This window comes from Notolepis coatsorum (genome assembly GCF_963971535.1).
Source record: "Notolepis coatsorum genome assembly, chromosome: 12".
Taxonomy (NCBI): Eukaryota; Metazoa; Chordata; class Actinopteri; order Aulopiformes; family Paralepididae; genus Notolepis; species Notolepis coatsorum.
Window position 1 is genome coordinate 30,170,527 of NC_140176.1, and position 20,529 is coordinate 30,191,055.

At 43.1% G+C, this 20,529-nt stretch overlaps 2 protein-coding genes across 2 annotated transcripts in view; both read right to left on the bottom strand.

Annotated features, from left to right (window-relative positions):
- Positions 1-286, bottom strand: part of LOC311238584 (ATP-citrate synthase-like) — an 81,903-nt gene extending 81,617 nt beyond the window's left edge. The window contains exon 1 of the mRNA XM_084326693.1: positions 154-286. The gene's annotated coding sequence lies outside the window, so the exon portion shown is untranslated. The remainder of the gene's footprint in view (positions 1-153) is intronic.
- A 2,223-nt stretch (positions 287-2,509) lies between these two features.
- The window catches only part of LOC311238142 (dnaJ homolog subfamily C member 7-like), a 51,728-nt gene continuing 33,708 nt past the window's right edge, over positions 2,510-20,529 (bottom strand). The window contains exons 8-14 of the mRNA XM_084326149.1: positions 18,341-18,505; positions 15,886-15,977; positions 12,396-12,469; positions 11,329-11,475; positions 5,919-6,080; positions 5,034-5,114; positions 2,510-3,555 (exon numbers count right to left, since the gene is read on the bottom strand). Coding sequence (XP_084182275.1) covers positions 3,518-3,555; positions 5,034-5,114; positions 5,919-6,080; positions 11,329-11,475; positions 12,396-12,469; positions 15,886-15,977; positions 18,341-18,505 — 759 coding nt within the window. The 3' untranslated portion in view covers positions 2,510-3,517. The remainder of the gene's footprint in view (positions 3,556-5,033; positions 5,115-5,918; positions 6,081-11,328; positions 11,476-12,395; positions 12,470-15,885; positions 15,978-18,340; positions 18,506-20,529) is intronic.

Here is a 20,529-nt window from a genome sequence, read left to right on the forward strand (position 1 = left end):
TGGTACCAATCAGAGCATACACGACCCTTCCTTCTGATATAGCTTCCTGGCTTGTTAGCTAACGTTAGTTAGTTAGTTAGCTAGCTAGCAACACAGAAGACACTGCGAAAACCCGACTTTACAAAGTACAAATACAAAAGACGTCGATCTTACCTTGTCGATAAAGGTAGCGAGTGCTTATGTCGAGCTGAGTCGTTGGGTCCTGGTCACAAACAAACAAACAACAAAGACAACAAGAAGCTAACTGCCCACTTCACTTGTCTGCGATCCACGCGCCACCAGCTGCCAGCTCACTGTCGCACCATCATCTGGCCACCGGCTAACACGCCCTCTCCGCCCTCCTGATTGGTTCAAACACGACCACGTGGCGATACGAACCACGCCCACCGCCTCTATAATAAGAAAGCATCCATCAAATAAATCAGAAAAGTAACAGAGTAATAAACTCAAGTTACATACATGGCGTTATATCACTACATTAATGCACTAGTATTTACGTCTGTACATACCTGCATATAATCCATATATATAATATATACATAATGCATATAATATAATATATAATTGGATATATTTGTAGATAATGTAAATACTAACCTTACTATTATACACTCTGCAACTAAGGCTCTACCTTGCCTATTACTACCTAATATGCAATGCTAATATGCACTACTCAAGTTCGACACTGTTTGACGAACAATGTTACTTACTCTTAGCTGCCCGAGTTGTACCCTTCCTGCCTGGTGACTTGTACAGATCTTGTCATTCGCTTTGGATAAAAGGGTCAGCTAAATTGCTAAATTTAAATGTATATACTATATATCTGTATATCCCTTACCTACTCTTACTAGTTACGCTGCTGGCGAGTATGAATTACTACCATAGTGTATTTATACCTGTATCACTGTACATATTAATACTACAACACTGTACATACATTGATAAAATATATGTATTAGTAACTAATTCATATATTTTATACCCAGTTTAATCACCTGTACATTGTATATTACTATTGCACTTTACTGTTACATTTGCACTCTGGTTGGATGCCAAACTTGTTTTCATTGTACAGTACTTGTGTGCTGCATAATGACAATAGATTTGAATCTAATCTAATTAATGACATGATTTACCAGGATGTATTCCAATTTCCAATGAAGAGCGGTTTGTTTTGGAGACGTGTTTATTTGACTCAACAATAACTAAGCCATCTTCCAACATGCAGCTTGAATGATTACAGTCCATAATAATCGCTCAAGTATAAATATTAACATTACTATGAACCGTTACATAAATGTTAAAGGAACACTCCGACGTGTTGGAAAATGCACTTATTTGCCTTCTTCCCCAAAGTCAGACTAGAAGACCTGTATGAGTTTCATCCGTGTGCAGAGTCCAGACAGAGAGGTCAAGGGTCATGCTAGCCTAGCTTAGCACAAGGACAGGAGGCAGTAGACAATCTTAACATGTGACTGGAGAAAATGACAAATAAATGCATTTCCCAAAATGTAAGAGTGTTCCTTTAACTACTGGACAGCAGGGAGATTCAATACATGCACCAGAGGCCAGTGAACTGACACCCGAGAGCAGACAACTAGTGACAAAACAAAACGTGAGTATATGACAAATAAGAAACAACCACCAAAATAATATAAGTTTAAACAACTACATCACGTAGGAAAAATGTGTTGCGTTTACACTAAAATGAACTTCACAAATTAGTTTAAATTAGATTTTATCAAAATAGCTCAGTGCCATAAATGTAGCATAAACACACACAAAAACAAACAAAAGCACAACAGGAGTAAAAGACAAGTCTTTATTTTTGGATAACCAAAGCATTAACACTGTGACATATTTAAAAAAGATACACAGGTATTGGGACCATGATGACAACGTACATTACCAACCTACCATTTGCCTTCACAGAGAGAGGGGGGGGGGGGGGGGGGGGCTGGTATACTGACCGAACGTGCATGACAGGTAGGTGTGACTGATACCCAGGCATGAACACAGCTGCACTGTGATTGGCTAGCAAAGACAATTCCAGAGGTGCGTAACAAAAGGACCGTGTCTCGTTGAGGATCCTCTTGCAACACCACTGCCTAGCGGCACCTATACTGGTCTGACGAGGAGGCTGAAAAACACAGCTCAGAAACCATACTAGGCCTACAGACTGTTCTTTCTCTTGTTGTCACGAGTCAGAGTTGGTTTCAGAATCAAGAGCGTCGCATCGAAATTAACCCATTGCTCAGCCTATTCATAAGGGATTTCCCAAACTTTTGACATGTGAACGCGGCAGCAGCAGGCTGGTGAGAACTAACTCATCTTGGTGTGGGTTGGGGGGGAGAGTGGTCAGTGCTGAGTAGTGGTGGGCGTGTCCTTTCAAATAGCCAGAGTAATTGATGAAAAAAAAAAAAGAAAAAAAAAACATTACACATACATTAATTTTGGCTTCCGAGAGTATTTGAACAACAAAGAGAATCTGAAACAATCAAACTCTGGAAAATGTCAAGAGGTCAAGGAGAGAAGGAAGAGAAGAGTTTGATTCCAGTAGAAAACGATAGAAGCCAAAAACAAAACAGGAAGCCCATCAACACATTTCATTGGGATGCATACAATAAATATAAATATACTAAGGGAGATTGAACACAAAAAAGAAAAGAAATTATCAACACAAAAAACAACAACTTTACATTCCTGTAAATTGTACAATGCAGCGCTGAGCAAGATGAAGAGGAAACAAGATTATGTTTTCTCCTTCGGTCAAGTCGATAAACTCTGGACCCAAACAGCACTTGTCCTGAGGCTCCGTCCTGAGGCCCGCTCTGATATTTCCCCCCCCAGCAGCTGAGTTGAATTAGGGGGCATACGCACTAGATTCTCTAGACCCTTACTGAGGTCACTTCCTGTCAGGAGAACCTCTTCCTATAAAGAAACCAGACACTTCACTCCCAACGCGTCCCTCAGACTGGTTAAACAAATGTACAAACTCTACACTCCATTTCGCTCCGTTTCGTATTAAGAGTGAAAACAATTATTATTTTGGCAACACAGTAATCATATTCACCACTAAACATGCTCTGATCATCTCACACTCATCCAGCCGAATAAAATCTAAACATCTACAATATGTTGTTGCCTTCATCTTCCAAAAACATTTGACTGCCCTGAAAAATCCCCGTTAGTATAAATTTGAAGAGTAAATTTACGTGTGAAAACAATAAAGACTAAAGACTTAAGAACTTTTAGTAGTGTGTGTGTGTGTGTGTGTGTGTGTGTGTGTGTGTGTGTGTGTGTGTGTGTGTGTGTGTGTGTGTGTGTGTGTGTGTGTGTGTGTGTGGAGGGGGGGGGGGGGTCTTCTCGCTCAGTTATCTCAGAAGCGGTGAGGGAGCAGGCTTAGCGAAAGACACGGGGAGTATAAAAACCAAGTGAGTCCAACTTCATAATTGTCCACTAGGGGCTGCAACATTCCTGCAACGCTCCTGCAATGCTCCAGCACCATCCTCAGCCTTTAGCCGAACTGGAAAAAGAAATTTCCAGGTCCAGCATCTTAAGGAAAGAAAAAGCATATAATTAATAAAGATAGACTTCACACTGTATGCATCAGCTTCATAATGCAGCTAGTGGATGTAGCTAATCAGCTTCATAATGCAGCTAGTGGATGTAGCTAATCAGGTTCATAATGCAGCTAGTGGATGTAGCTAATCAGGTTCATAATGCAGCTAGTGGATGTAGCTAATCAGCTTCATAAAGCAGCTAGTGGATGTAGCTAATCAGCTTCATAATGCAGCTAGTGGATGTAGCTAATCAGCTTCATAATGCAGCTAGTGGATGTAGCTAATCATGGATCAGACATTAGACATTTTAGTGTAATATTTTTGTGTTCTCACTGCAGGAACTGAGGATCATCGTAGTTCCTGAACCCTGTTTCGAGGGGATTGTTTTGCTCCCAGCACAGAGGTGTACAGTGACGACAAGCTCATGGTCTCAGACCTCCATGTGCTCAGCTGTGCTCTGCAGCAGTGCAGAGACAGACATGTCTGAGTATGCCTCATATTGTAGTTGAAAAACCTACGCATTCGAAACATTTTCCCCCGAGAATCTCTCGTTACATCAGTCTCATGTTTGTAAGTTAAGTATTTAAAGTTTGCTATTAGTTATTTTAGGATCTCATCTTGTTATCAACGAGGAAATGCTTAGTTGGAAGTTGATCAATCTAGTGTGATCTAAGAACGGAATCATTACTTTCTTCAGGGGATCTCTTAGTTACTACAAGATTATATAAGTTAAGCAGTGTTGATGTGTTTATAGGTGAAGTAATGTTTTTTCCAATGTTTGCTATTTGGCCAAACTGGAATGCAGTCAAGCTTTCTCAGGACACGGCCAGCCACTGTCCTTCTCTGGGGAAGACCGAAGCACGGCTGAATGCAAACACGTTCCTATTGGCTGAATGCAAACACTTACGTCACTTCAGCGTTCCTATTGGCTGAATGAAAACACTTACGTCACTTCAGCGTTCCTATTGGCTGAATGCAAACACTTGCGTCACTGCAATGTTCCTAGTGGCTGAATGCAAACACTTGCGTCACTTCAATGTTCCTAATGGCTGAATGCAAACACTTGCGTCACTTCAATGTTCCTAATGGCTGAATGCACACAAAAAGAAATCCCTGAAGGTATGTAGTTCTCAGGGCAGGGAGCTCCTCAGTGGGTAGTTCCTCTAAGGGGAGCTCCTCAGTGGGTAGTTCCTCTCAGGGGAGCTCCTCAGTGGGTAGCTCCTTTCAGGGGAGCTCCTCAGTGGGTAGTTGCTCTCAGGGACAGAACTGTTTGGTCCGAAAACACCTTTTGAAGGGGCTAATGTGCTAGCTAAGCATCAAATGAATACAAATGGTTGTACCCTGTGTCTCAGATCGTTGTACCCTGTGTCTCAGATCGTTGTACCCTCCTGTTTCTCAAATTAAATCAGCATCTGTTGCTCAGCTCATAAACATGATGGTCCGATAAGGGAGGCTGATTGCGCTACATACTTGGACTGGGTTGCTCAAAATTAAATCCTTGGCCCCCTTGGCCTCCAAAGAAGGCCCTGAAGATGTTGTTGGCATCAAAATCTGGAGAGAAACACAAACAATCAAATCAGCTTATGACAGACACCATCACAGCAGTAGCTAAAACAATTACAGTCAGAAGGTGCTGCTTCATATAATATATGTATATACATGATGTATGAAAACCTCTGGAGACTCATTATCCCTCCATTGCTTGGCAATAAATATATTAGGGGCGGGCGATTAAAGGTGCTATAAGTGGTATTTTCTTGTTAACATAGCTCTACATTCTGACAGCCATCACTGATATAGAGTGTTTAGACAGTAACATGGGTCTCCCAGTCCCTACGCTCTGCAGTAAACACAAAACACATGTTCTGGTATCCCTTCCCACTCTATCCAATCAGGAGACAGAACCCTAGATATTTGTACTTATTTCAAGAAAAGCAAATTTGCCGGCAACATTTTTTTTTTATTGCTTATTTTCTCTCCTCATTGGATAAAGTGGGAAGGGATACCAGAAAATGTATTGTGTTCACTGCATAGCGGAGGGACTGGTTACTGACCAAATGTAGAGCTATTATTTTAACATGTAGACCACTTATTTTAACAAAGTAAATACCACATACAGCAGCTTCTGCATCTGTTGTTACAGCAACTTCAATTACCATGTTGTCTACCATGACCCATACACCCACCACCACTTCCTCCTCCATGGTCACATGACCCCTACCTCCTTCTCCTCCATGGTCACATGACCCATACCTCCTCCTCCATCGTCACATGACCCATACCTCCTCCTCCTCCATCATCACATGACCCATACACCCACCTCCTCCCCCATGGTCACATGACCCATACACCCACCTCCTCCTCCGCCTCCTCCTCCAGCATCGTCGTCCAAGTCGTGTCCGTTGTCGTAGCGGACCTTCTTCTTGGGGTCGGAGAGCACGGTGAAGGCCTCGCCCACCTCCTTGAACTTCTGCTCCTCCTCCTTCTGCACCTTAGGAGTGGCTGCGCTGTGGCGGTCTGAACGAGACACGAACAGAGGAACTAGAACCTTCCATGCCGTTTCACTTGCTGCCATTATACATAGTGGTTATAGTGATGAGTCTGGTGCCATTATACATAGTGGTTATAGTGATGAGTCTGGACCATCACTATAAGGTATGACCATTCAAGCGAAGGTACGACCATTCATAAACCAAAATGATGCAGAGAAGCTAATTCATGCTTTTATATCTAGCCGACTAGACTACTGCAATGCACTATTCACTGGTCTCCCCAAGAAAACTACTGAAAGACTCCAGTTCATGCAAAACTCTGCAGCTAGACTACTAACTTATACCAAAAGGAGGGAACACATTAGTCCTGTCTTGCTACGCTCAAACTTTTAGAATTGATTTTAAAGTGCTTCTCCTCTCACATACAAAGCTTTACATTGCCGACTCTCTAATAAACGACACACCCGCCAGAACACTGCGATCATCAGATGCAGGTCTATAAGAGGTCACCAGAAAGAGTCATAAGAAGATCGGTGATGCAGCCTTTGTAAACTACGCCCCAAAACTGTGGAACACATTACCCAACAATATTAGGGAAGCCAATACATTAGACATTTTTAAAAGGCAAAAATCTCTTTACCAAAGCATTTGACTGACTTTACACTATTATACTGCACTATTTCTCTGTGATTGACATTGCACTATTTATCTATGTTTTATTCCCCATGTTTTTATTTTATATATCCAAGGCTGGACATCCGTATTAGTCAATTACTGTTTTCCCACAGATAGGCAGGACGTTTTGGGACCGTGAGCAGGAAATGTGAAAGGCTTTACAAACCAAGTCTTGGTGTATTATTATTCTTATTGCACTGCACTATTTTACTCTGTCTATTGCTTTTATTACAGGTTCGAAACTGTCGGGTATTAAACTGTGTGGGTATCAAGCAAGAAAGACTGTCAGGCTTTAAAACTGTAGGACCCAGGCCTAGAACCACACCCTGAGAGAGGGAACTGCACCCTGAGAGGGAGGTTTGCCCTGAGTGGGAGGTTCGAAGGGTCAAAGTGGGTATCAAACAAGAGGGAACACCGTCAGGTTTTAAACTGTGGATACCAAACGGAAGGTAAAGACGACTTTGAACTGTACAGTAACAGTAATCCAGAAAAATTTTATTGCACTGTAAAGAAACAAATTTTAGGTTCTGATATGATTTGATTAATATATCTGCATTATTTTATCCCACTTTATGCTTTGCTCTTGCTGCTTGTTTTACACTGATTTGATGTCTTATTTCTTACTGATGTAAAGCACTTTGAACTGCAATCCCCTGTATGAAAGGTGCTATACAAATAAAGTTATTATTATTATCTTAGATACAGTCTGGTGCCTCTCAGGACCATCATCTTAGATACAGTCTGGTGTCTCTCAGGAGATACAGTCTAGACTTAATATCAAATTAATATAAATATTTGAATATAGCATTTTATATCTATATAATGTAACACACGTGGTCATAGAGAAATGCATAAGAACATGTTTAGGCTGCAGTGTTTCATCGTCTGTTTAGCCTGTCTGACTTTATTTCTTGCCAATGACACTGTTGCAACAAGGGTGTTTTGGAAACAATGCAATGGAGTTGCTCCATTTTAATCTCATCAGAGGATAGTGGTCTGTGGCGCAATGTACTTAAGCATTACATCACGCAACGGAGTGTGTTATAGGAATTAGATCACACCTATGGGTGGTTGTTAGGCCTGAGGCGCAGCCAAGGGTCGTTAGACCCCCATAGGCGTGATCTAATTCCTATAACACACAACTTCAAGTGATGTAATGTCTTTTATACAATGGCCGAATTCACCCAACCTTATTGCTATAGAATAAACACAGTAATTGAAGCATAATGGAGATTTATTCACAAAACCATCCGCAGAAAAAGTATGCATTCGAAGCATTCGGTACAGCCCTATGACTTACATACAGTATGGTCTAGATTCTAGAACCTAGGGGTGGACGGTATAAACGGTATACGGTATAAACGGTATGAATTTGCTCTACGGTATGGATTTTGCCTATACCGTGTAACCGGTAGTGCAGCTCTAAAATAGCAATGACGTCATGTAACCACAGCGCGACTATTTCACTCGCATTTGCCCCTAAAAATAGATAGAATTAGTCATAGATAATAGATATGTGCGAACTGGAAAAAGTTATTTAGGAGGCTTCGCGCAGTGGGCGTGCCAGCCCCTCCCGCACGCATGTAAACACGGGTCTACTAGTCTAGTAGTCTAGTGGGACGGGACGTCTCCCTGAGCTAACGTTAGCTTAGCTACCGTTACAAAATGACCCAGTCAACTATTCACTTTTAGTTTAATACATGATGAGGCATTGTCTAACCGAACGGTATCTAGTCGGCCAGCTACCGATAGCTCCTGACATCAACAAACGCTCCATCAAGTCTAGTAGAGAGTAGACGTGCATGATAGCTCCGTTAGCCGTTAGCTCACGTTAACACAAGTTAGTTCACCGTTCAAAACGAAATGTCCCATTGAACTAAATAATTCACTGAGGCGTTGTATTAACGTTATATATCCGGCTAGCAGTAGCTACAGATAGCTCCTGATATCAATGTCTTATAACACTGATTCGATGCGTATTCGAGCTGAGGGCTTGTGAATGTGATTTAACGTTATACCAATACTAGGGCCCAGCTGCAGCGCCGGTGAATCCTGGCCGTAGCTCGAGGCTACTCGAGTATAGGTCCAGCTGCAGCTCCGGAGAATCCTGGCCGTAGCTAGAGGCTACTAATGTACACACAGACAGTGGAGCTTGTTGCGTGGTGGCGATGTCTCGCAGATAATACAAGTACAAGTCTAATTATATAATATATATATTTTATATAAAAAAAAAAAAAAATTATATAAAAAAAAAAAAAAAAATTTAATCAAAAACGATGATACCGTGATATATACCGTTACCGTCTATGCTTCAAATTATACCGTGATATAAATTTTAGACCATACCGTCCACCCCTACTAGAACCTGTTACCTGGTTGTGTAACATGACTCACATACAGTATGGTCCTGTTACCTGGTTCTGTAACATGACTTACAAACACTACAGTATGGTCTAGAACAGGGAGGGGCAACTGGCGGCCCTCACCGACGCTCCATGCGGCCCCAGGCCAATATTTATAAAAAAACTAAAAAAATATATATATATATATTTTTGCAGTCGACTACGGCTCCTTTCGATCGATTAGTCGACTATTCGACTAATAGGGGTCAGCCCTAGTGTGGACATATTCAACGCTGTTGAAAGTGCCGTGCAGCAATATGGGGGGTTTGATAAACTGTCCGCTGTTGTTACCGATGGAGCACCCGCAATGAAAGGAAAACACACAGGATTCGCCTGGCTTCTAAGGCAGAGTGGCGTTGAGTGTCCAATGCTGCACTGCATTATACATCAGGTAAGTTCGCTAACATAATTTCCATCTATTGTGGGTCACTAATAATCAGGGGTGCAGTGGTCATGCCACGCGGTACCACGTCGTCCCAGCACTTTTCTGAGCAGAAGTAAGTCAAGTCAAGAGTATGCGCACAGATGTGCACGCGCATGCACACAAAAATTAAACGTTATTTCTAGGGATGCACCGAATGGGAAATTATTGGCCGAAAAACGATACCGAAAATAGGAAACAGTTGGCCGAAAACCAAATGCAGAAAGGCCGAAAATGATTAATATAAATATATATATATATATATTTTTTTTTAGCTACCTGATTATGGCAAAAGACATGATTATGGCTAAACTTAACTTAAATAATATTAATAATCACAATAAACATTTATTCAGCACTTTTGAATGCATACATTAATTCCAGATTGTTAAGACTAAAAGACTACAACGATTGATGACGACTTCCTGTCCTCGCATTTCCATTTCCGGTTTAATGATATATTTTCAACAACAGATTGCTGCTAATTAAACACTTCATTTAAACGGAGTAACGGTAACGTTATGTCGAGTTCATACGTGTAGTGTAGTATGAACTCGTCATAACGTTAACATTACTCAGTGTCCACTGTTGCTGCCACCGTTGCGTCGCAGATGGATGGTACACTGTTAGCTCCGTAGCTAATCCGCTCCTAGACTACTGATAGCAGTACCGTTAACGTCGGAGCTGATCAATACTCTGGTTTTTTCTAATTTAGTTTAGAACCGGGTTTCGGGGGGCATCCCTACTCCCAAGAGGAGTTAGTTATCACAGGCTGTAGAATGCAGGAAGAGCTGCCAGGCTGCTCACGTTACATGTTGCGCATGCTACCGGTATGTCTGTAGTCTGATGTCTGACGTCATCACAACAACACGTTATTTGACTTTCGGTCATATATTTTCGGTGCTAAAACCCTTTCGGCCAAAAGCCGAAAGAGCCGCTTTAACCATTTTCGGCCGATAATTTTCGGTAGCCGAATTTTCGGTGCATCCCTAGTTATTTCATCTGATGCAGATCGCATGCACAAACATTGAAGTTGACATTCCTTCTATTGTGCGCCAACAAGAGAGACCACAAGTGTCTCATTAAAGACAGAACCATTATTGACCCACTGTGGGGGGAAGGTGAATGTCATGCCAGTTTGATAAAGGGTCAATGGGAGGCATGTAGAATTGCACAAAAAGCAATTCATTATTCTGATGAGTATTGCACTTGGCTACTTGTTTACTTTTGTAGTGTTCAGATAACACTGAAATGCATGTTATGGATATGAAGCACTCAGGAATGTTTTGTTTAGTAGCAGGATAAAAGTTTATACATTTAACAAAATCATTTATTATTGCACTTTTGATTTACTGTTGTAGTGAAATGCAGCAGGAATGCTGCTTTGCGTTTGTTGAGCAGAGGGCTTTAAGTTCATACATTTATTTTAATAGAAGCCTTAATTATAATTTGTCATTTTTGTATATATTTGGGTTACACAGCAATACTTTCAAATTCAGCTGTATTTATAAATTCATAAAGTTGAAATTAAGCATTACTAAATGTGTTCGAAATGGAATAAAAACAAAGTTACAACGAATTATAATTGTTTATATGCCTTATTTATCACATCTGTGACTATTATGGGCTATTTGAGTGATGGGGTACTAGTGGCGGGACTGCCAATAAACAATGCGGCCCCCCAGATTGAGTGTGGAAATTTAGTGGCTCTCACCATATACAAAGTTGCCCACCCCTGGTCTAGAACCTGTGTGTGTATATGAGTGTGTGTGTACCTGGATGGTGCATCAGGGCTCTCTTGCGGTAGGCCTTCTTGATCTCGTCCTCAGTCGCGGTCTTACCGACTCCGAGAACCTTGTAGTAATCTTTCCTCTTGCTCTTCTTCAGCTCCAGCTGAGCCGTCTTCAGTAGATGCTTGTGTTCTAGAGACACAGCAGTAAGACAACATGTAAACATCTTACGGTCATTATGTTCATGTAATGCTTGTGTTCTAGAGACAGTAAGACAACATGTAAACATCATACTGTCATGATCTTAATGGCAGTAACATGTATTTCATTCAGATCATAGTCTCATCATAGAGACAATACCTTAGTCACATTTCTCCAGCTGTGGTCATGTTGGTGATTGGGACCAGTTGACGCACCAATAGCTTAATAGAAATCTGACTTAATATTAATATCATCAATAGTCTACGATCAATACAGTAATACAGTCTACGATCAATACAGTCTACAATCATTTCAGGGATGTCGTTTGTGTCTTCAAAGTCTGTGTGCAAATATACGCAGCATGTTTGGGTACCTTGATATAATCTACTGCTGTGTGGAAGCAGTGACATGTTCATTTACATATCATTCTTTTGCATAATAAGTCAGACCTACAGTGAGAATGTTATGTGAAGGCAGTCAGCTGGTTTGATCACCACTGTTCTCATTCTACATTATATTCTCTCCAGTCAGTTGGTTTGATCCCTGCTGTTCTCATTCTACATTATATTCTCTCTAGTCTAGTCAGCTGGTTTGATCACCACTGGTCTCATTCTACATTACCGGTATATCATCTCTAGTCAGCTGGTTTGGTCCCTGCTGTTCTTCTCATTCTACATTATATTCTCTCCACAGAGATAAAAGGCAGGTAAATTAAGAACAAATTCTTATTTACAATGACTGGACAAAGGGGGTTCTGGAAGGGGACAAAATAATAAAATAAAATATAAAATATATAAATATAAAAAAATAAACCAAGGATGATAATCCAGATACCAAAAAAACAACCACCAAACAAACAAACAAATCAAATTAACCACTGTACCACTGTACCATTACAATAAAGCAGTTACCTTTTGTCTTCTCCGTCTGGTAGACCTTCTCGTAGTCCCGCACGGCCTCTTCATACTGCTCTGTGTCCATGTAGCTGCAGCCAACACACAGGAAGACATGTTGAACAGACACTAGTCTGACCAGAGGAGACTCTACATGTTGAACAGCAGCTGGACACTAGTCTGACCAGAGGAGACATTGATGTTTTGTTCTCTGTGGATTCACTTCACTCTGGAGCAACTCCTCACTATTTTGACTCACGCCACAGTGATTATTACAGCAGAATAGAACTGAATAATATAGACGTCTGTTCATATCCTATTTTTGAACATCTTGACTGTTCTTTACCAACTGTTAAAATAGCTGGATTACACCAGTGGAAGAAAGTAACTAACGAATGTACATGAGACATATTCAGTCCTTTTCAACAAGTTAATAAAGGTCTTTGAGGTCTCTAAACATTGAATTTGAATTTCTTTGCTAAAAACAAACATTTTATCAGCCTCTATACCTCTCTGTTTCAGTCCAGTTCTCATTCTAGCAGCCTCTATATACCTCTCTGTTTCAGTCCTGTTCTCATTCTAGCAGCCTCTATACCTCTCTGCTTCAGTCCTGTTCTCATTCTAGCAGCCTCTATACCTCTCTGCTTCAGTCCTGTTCTCATTCTAGCAGCCTCTATACCTCTGCTTCAGTCCTGTTCTCATTCTAGCAGCCTCTATACCTCTGCTTCAGTCCTGTTCTCATTCTAGCAGCCTCTATACCTCTCTGCTTCAGTCCTGTTCTCATTCTAGCAGCCTCTATATACCTCTGTTTCAGTCCTGTTCTCATTCTAGCAGCATCTATACCTCTCTGCTTCAGTCCTGTTCTCATTCTAGCAGCATATATACCTCTCTGCTTCAGTCCTGTTCTCATTCTAGCAGCCTATATACCTCTCTGCTTCAGTCCTGTTCTCATTCTAGCAGCCTCTATACCTCTGTTTCAGTCCTGTTCTCATTCTAGCAGCCTCTATACCTCTTTGCTTCAGTCCTGTTCTCATTCTAGCAGCCTCTATACCCCTCTGCTTCAGTCCTGTTCTCATTCTAGCAGCCTCTATACCTCTGCTTCAGTCCTGTTCTCATTCTAGCAGCCTCTATACCTCTCTGCTTCAGTCCTGTTCTCATTCTAGCAGCCTCTATACCTCTGCTTCAGTCCTGTTCTCATTCTAGCAGCCTATATACCTCTCTGTTTCAGTCCTGTTCTCATTCTAGCAGCCTCTATACCTCTCTGTTTCAGTCCTGTTCTCATTCTAACAGCCTCTATACCTCTCCGCTTCAAGTCAAGTCAAGTAAGTAAAGTAATTTATTTATAAAGCACGTTTAAAAGCTCAAGAGCCAACCAAAGTGCTGTACAATCAAATCTTAAAATCAATGTCCTAATATAAAATACACAAATACAAAAACACAAAAAGGCACAGCAGGACAAGACAGTACATTCAGAGAGTAGGACAGTAGGACAACACACGAATAGGGGAACACAAAGTACAGTAGGACACAGGGGACAGAGGAGCATAATAAGAGATACAAGAGGGAGGGGGCAGGATAAAATTACATGGGAGTGTGTGAGTTAGGGTGTGGGAGAATCAGGGTTTATTGAAGGCCAGGGAATAGAAGTGGGTTTTTAGACGGGCCTTAAATGTCTCCAGCGAGGGGGCAGATCGGATCTCCAGGGGAAGCTGGTTCCATAGCTTGGGGGCCACGGCCTTGAAGGAGCGATCGCCTCTCTTTTTGAGTCTGGTGCGGGGGGGGACCAGCCGAGCCTGGTTGGAGGATCTTAGTGACCTGGGTGCTGCATAGGGGGTGATGAGTTCGGTGATGTATAAGGGTGCTGCACCCGATAGTGCTTTAAAGGTGAGGAGGAGGATTTTAAAGTCTATTCTAAATGGGACTGGGAGCCAGTGTAGGGAGGCTAGGACTGGTGTGATGTGCTCTCTCTTTCTGGTACCGGTAAGGAACCTAGCTGCAGATTGCTGGACCATTTTGAGGCGGGACATGGCTGTCTGACTGATGCCGGTGTAGAGGGCATTGCAGTAGTCAAGGCGTGAGGTTATGAATGCATTGACTACCGTTTCCAGGTCAACGGGTGAGAGGATTGGTTTTATTTTACTGATGTTGCGGAGTTGAAAGAAGCATGATTTGACTACGGCATTTACCTGCCGGTCGAATTTGAGCTCTGGGTCAAAGATTACACCCAGGCTCTTGACGTGGGGTTTGAGGTGGGTGGAGAGTTGTCCTAGGCTGTTGGAGAGTGTTTTGGTGTTAGAGGGGGGGCCAAACAAAATGATCTCAGTTTTATTTTCATTTAGCTGTAAGAAGTTAAGGGCCATCCAGCTTTTTATGTCCCTGAGACAGTTTTTAAGAGAGTCTAGGTTAGCTGTGTCAGAGGGGTTGAGGGGAAGGTAGATTTGGGAGTCATCGGCATAAAAGTGATATGAAATGTTGTGTTTCTGGATGATTTCGGCCAGGGAGAGCATGTAGATGGAGAAGAGTATGGGGGCCAGGATGGAACCTTGGGGGACCCCATACGGTAGACTAGCTGTGGGGGAGGAGTGTCCACCCAAACTGACCGAAAAGGAGCGGCCGCTCAAGTAGGATGCGAACCAGTTTAGGGCAGACCCCCCAATACCTAGCCTGTGTTCGAGACGATCGACCAGGGTGGAGTGGTCGACCGTGTCGAACGCGGCAGAGAGGTCCAGGAGGAGCATGGCACAGCTACCTGAGTCGATGGTGAGAAGCAGGTCATTGTAGATTTTGACTAGCGCTGTCTCAGTGCTGTGCCCTGCCCTGAAACCTGACTGGAATTTGTCTAGGAGGTTGTTGTGATGTAGGAAGGGGAGGAGCTGTGCCAGGACAGCCTTTTCTAAAATCTTAGATAGTAAGGGTAATTTGGATATGGGCCTGTAATTATTGAAAAGAGCAGGGTCTAGGTTAGGTTTTTTTAGGAGGGGCTCAACCATGGCGTGCTTAAGGGAGGAGGGAACAGAGCCAGATTCCAGAGAGCTGTTTATGATAGACAAAATACTGGGGCCTACTATGTCCATGGAGTCTTTTAGAAGATGGGTAGGGAGGGCATCAAGGGGGGATGTGACAGTCCGCATGCCTGCCACCAGCTCTCTGAGAGTGGTTAGAGAGATGGGTTGGAGTCTTTTGGGTTGCTTCAGTCCTGTTCTCATTCTAGCAGCCTCTATACCTCTCTGTTTCAGTCCTGTTCTCATTCTAGCAGCCTCTATACCTCTCTGTTTCAGTCCTGTTCTCATTCTAGCAGCCTCTATACCTCTCGTTTCAGTCCTGTTCTCATTCTAGCAAGACACGTGGATAAAAGCGCTTTATGAAATCCACCATTCACACATTTAACATCATCAACCCCTCATTCTGTAAAAACAATACAAAACAATACAAGGCTATTTTCATAATAGGTTCCCTTTAAGAATGTATCCAATCAGAAGAATGTATGAAAACAAGAGGGACAGCATACCACTGAGATCGCCTCAAGTAGGCCTTGATGTATGTGTCGTCCAGCTTGATCGCACTGCTGCAGTCTTCAATGGCTTGGTCAAGTTTCTTCAGCTGTTGATGAGGCAAAGAAAACAAACAGAGTCTGAGAGGGTGGTTTCACACTAGCCATCCGGGGTCGAATCAGAGCACGATCGCACCAAAATAAGTGTGATGAGAACGCTCCCCTGTCACCGGGGACGGTGATTCGCTCCAAGCCGGGACCGCTTGAAAAGGTGGTTTTGGGTGCGAACCAGCGCCCCCGACGACGGAACGGAACGTGGCGTGCAAACAAACCTGTAATGCTTTCATGCTTGCTTGAATTTTGGGCAGATCAAAAGATACAGCAACAACTGGACAATACCCACAAAAACGCAATTTGGCGAGTATTTGCGTGCGCATGGGTACAACAGATCAGTCAACAATGTCGAGCTAAAGTGAAGAAGATGAGGCTTCAATATCTTAAAGTACGGGATGCAGTGCACAAATCAGGCAGCTCATCTGATGACGAGGACAAATTTCCGTGGTTTGATCAAGCAGTGGACAGCATAATCGGCCAAAAACCAACCAGTGATCCCTCCGTTGTTTAATCACTACCCACAGTAACGTGGCCGGTTAGCCCATCCATAACCCAAAAAACAAGGGAGCCCGACGTTGTTGTTCAATCACAACCCATCGCACTATTACTACCTCCAGTAAAGCAGCCTGAAGTTAGTCCATCAACTAGCCTGCCAATCGGTAAGTAAAGTTTTAGCATCCATATTCTCATGACTTTTCAGTGTCTGATCCGTCTGTGACCCACCGTGTTTTAGCGTGCAGCGTACATGGCCAAAACATATGTTTTTAGCGCGCGGCTTATCAAGGTGACTAGTTGTGTTCAGTGGGACTATAGCCGATCAAGTATATATGCATATTATCTTTTACGTTGTTCGTTATATGTTTTGTCTATCCGTCTGTAATCTATGTGGTTAGCGCGTGGCATGGCCATAATGTTTTTAGTGTAGGTAAAGTATCCAAAATCCCACCTGTATCTAACCCATCGTGTAGGTTTAGCTAGGTACATTACTCCCCGTGGTACAGCGAAAATGTCCTGTGTAACTGTTTTGGTTCGTTCAGAAATATAGACTATAGAGTGTTGCTCTCCTCAATTGTGCTTGGGAACGAAAAACGAGATTGTAGTGTGTACGCAGACCAGAGGGGGAAGAGGGAGGGGGTTCGCTCTCGAGGACAGAGCGAGGATGGAACGGAGCACCCGTTCCTATTGAGAAAACACCCTGAGTCACACCGTAGAACAACTATCTATACTGTAGAACATAACCAGACTATACTATAGGCTGTTCTTTTTTTCTTTATCCACTCTTTCTCCCCATTTTCTATTTTTCTCCCATCCCAATTTCGTATTTCCAATTCTACCCTCCCCCGTCTTGAACGTTGCTAGACTATGCCTCCCACTGGTCGGCTGTAGTGAGGATAGAAGCCTTGCATCACGTGTCCCCTGCGGTACACGAGGAGGCAGCCTGTCGCATCTTTTCACCGCAACAGCTCGAACTCTGTGGCGAGGAGTAGCGCGTGGGAGGCTCACGCTGCCCCCGACACTTCCTGTTTCCGCCATACCGGCGTCACCCAACCGACCTGTAGGAGTCGCTGTCCACAACGTCAAATCCCCACCCACCGGCTTTCCCACCCTCTAACACTGCCAATTGTGTTAGTATGACGGCCGGCCAAGTCGGTAGCAATGCCGAGAGCTGGGCTCGATACCAGCATCTCCTCCGTTAGTGGCGAGCGCCTTGCCCACTGCGCCACTCAGCCGCCCCCTATAGGCTCTGTTCTGAACTCTGTTGACTAGGCTCTGTTAACATACTGTATGAACTTTGAACTCTGTTGCCTATACTCAATATATACCTACCTACTGCCTTCCCAGTCAACAATTGCCCTACACTGTAATCATAACCAACTACCCCACCCTATAGTCTACCATATAACACTGTAATCATAACCAACTACCCCACCCTATAGTCTACCATATAACACTGTAATCATAACTACCTACCTAAACCTATAGTCTACCATATAACACTGTATGATAGCACTACAGGCATATATGCAGATATATTATTGCTTATATACATACGGTATATAATATATCTGTATATATCCCATACCTATTCTTATTAGTGTACATAACAATACTGTACTTAATAATACTGTACATACATCAGATTAGCATATTACTCCGGAGCTTCATTATATATATTCCACTTAATAACTTGTTTACATTTAATCACACTGTATATTGTTAATGCACTTTACTGTTAATGCAAACTTATTTTCATTGTACTGTACTTGTGCTGTATGATGACAATACATTTTAATCCAATCTGGAGTTATGTCTGCTCTCAAGATAGAACCGTTAGTTCAATTAATCTGCTGATGCTGACCTTGGCTCCCGCCGTGGCTCTGTTGCAGTACAGCTTAGCGTTTGTCTTTATGTTGTTGGGGTCTATCGTCAGGGCCTCTGTGTACAGCTGGCTGGCCGTCTCGTAGCTGCAGTCCTTAAACGCCTGGTTGCCCTCTTCTTTCTTGGCTTTCAAGGCTTTGGCATTCTGGTGAAGAGAAGGTAGAAGGTCCAGGGTGAGAGAAGTACAGTAGAACTAGGGTTGGGTACCGTTCACATTTGAACCGATACCGCTACCCGACGGTACCTTTTTCAGTACTTTCATTGTAACAACATTTGTATACCGTAATTCCTCTAATAGTAACCCCGGCTTGTATTTGTTTCAACTGTAGCGGGTACCAGGCTTGTATTAGGAGGAGGCCTGTATAAGAGGGAGGCCTATATTTCAAATTTTCAAACGGATCATAATGAATAAATCAACATTTTGTGTCAGTTTGAACCCAGTAAAATGTACTGGGTTCATTTATTGAAACCAAGTACTGTATGAAATAGTAAACAGTGCAATTACAGGTGGTCACTGGTCATTTCAATGTTTTCAAAGTGAAATCAAGTAACTAGCTCAGTATGCAGCTCAGTATATTAGTAACCCGGCTTGTATTAGGAGGCCGGCTTATAATTGCTTAGCTCAAGAGCGCACCCGGCCATTAATAGAGACCCGGCTTGTATTTGAGACCCGGTTACTATTAGAGGAATTACGATATATTTATTATGTATATTTTTTTTTATTTTTTTTTCTTATCCACTTTTTCTCCCATTTTCTATATTTTCTCCCATCCCAATTTCGTATCATCCAATTCAACCCTCCCCTGTCACTGATGCTGTTTCTTGCCTCCCACAAGCCGGCTGCAATGTGGACTAAGTCATACATAGTACAAGTCCCCTCCGGTACTTGAGGTAACAGCAGTCGCATCTTTTCACCTGCGCAGCTCGATCTCTCAGTGGCGAGGAGTAACGCGTGGGAGGCTCACGCTGCCCCCGACACTTCCTGATTCTACTGCGCAGGCGCACCAACCGACCTGTAGGAGTCGCTGTCCACAACGACCGATCCCCACCCATCAGTTTCCCACCCCCTAATACGGCCAATGTGTATTAGTATGGACGACCAGCTAAACTGAAAGCAAATGTGGAGCGCTGGGCTCGAACTGACGAGCCCAGCGTCTCCAGCATTTCGTGGCGAGCGCCTTGCCCACTACGCCACGTAGCCGCCTAATTATTTATTTATTTTTATCCATTTTTTCTCCTCCAATTTTTCTGTATTTTCCTCCCATCCCAATTTAGTCGTTATGCCAATTCCCGCCTCCCCTTCCTGGTTGTTGCGCGCATGTGCCCCCCACTGGTCAGTCTAGGGAGCCCTGAAGTCTATCACATGCTTCCTCCGATACATAGGAGACAGCCAGCAGCCTCTTTTCACCTGGCAGCGAGGACTCTCATTGGTGAAGTGTAACGCGTGGGAGGTCACACTATCTTCACCATTTCCCTCCCTCGCTGTGCAGGCGCCCTGACCGACCTGTAGGAGTCGCTGTTTACAACGACCAGATTACCACCCACCGGCTTCCCTCCCGCTGACACTGCCAATTGTGCCAGTATGACGACCGGCCAAGCCGGAGGCACCGCTGACAGCTGGATTCCATACCAGTGTCTCTGCGGTAGTAGGCAGATGCTTAGTCCGCTGTGCTACCCGGCCACCTATGTATAATTATTATTTAAGTTTAAATATCAACATTATCTGGCCATCCTTAGTAAATACTATCAAACTCCTCTGACCTCATCTTGATTTTAATATTCTATTCAATGTCACAGACCTGTATGTTGCCGTTAAAAGGCATAATGGGACCCGAGGGTGCAGTACCAGCCAGATCCTCCCTGGCAGCAGTATCGAGAGTGCAGTAAACACTGTTCCAGAGCGTGTGTTACGTTTAAACCGCTCCGGGCGCAGTTTTTTAGTACAGGGAAGCCTAGAGGTTCACTCAGTCGCATTGAAGCGCGTCAAATGCCCCCGATGCATGTGTTGTGCTGGATTATGTCGTGGACCAGATGGACATCAGATGGACCAGATGGCGATCAAACAATTGGAATATTATTTTTGGAATAAGCCCGTTCTAAGGTAAGGAACATCTTGACGTCAATTCCAGCTTGATCCTGCAATGTTTTCATTCCGATCCAGCTGATCAG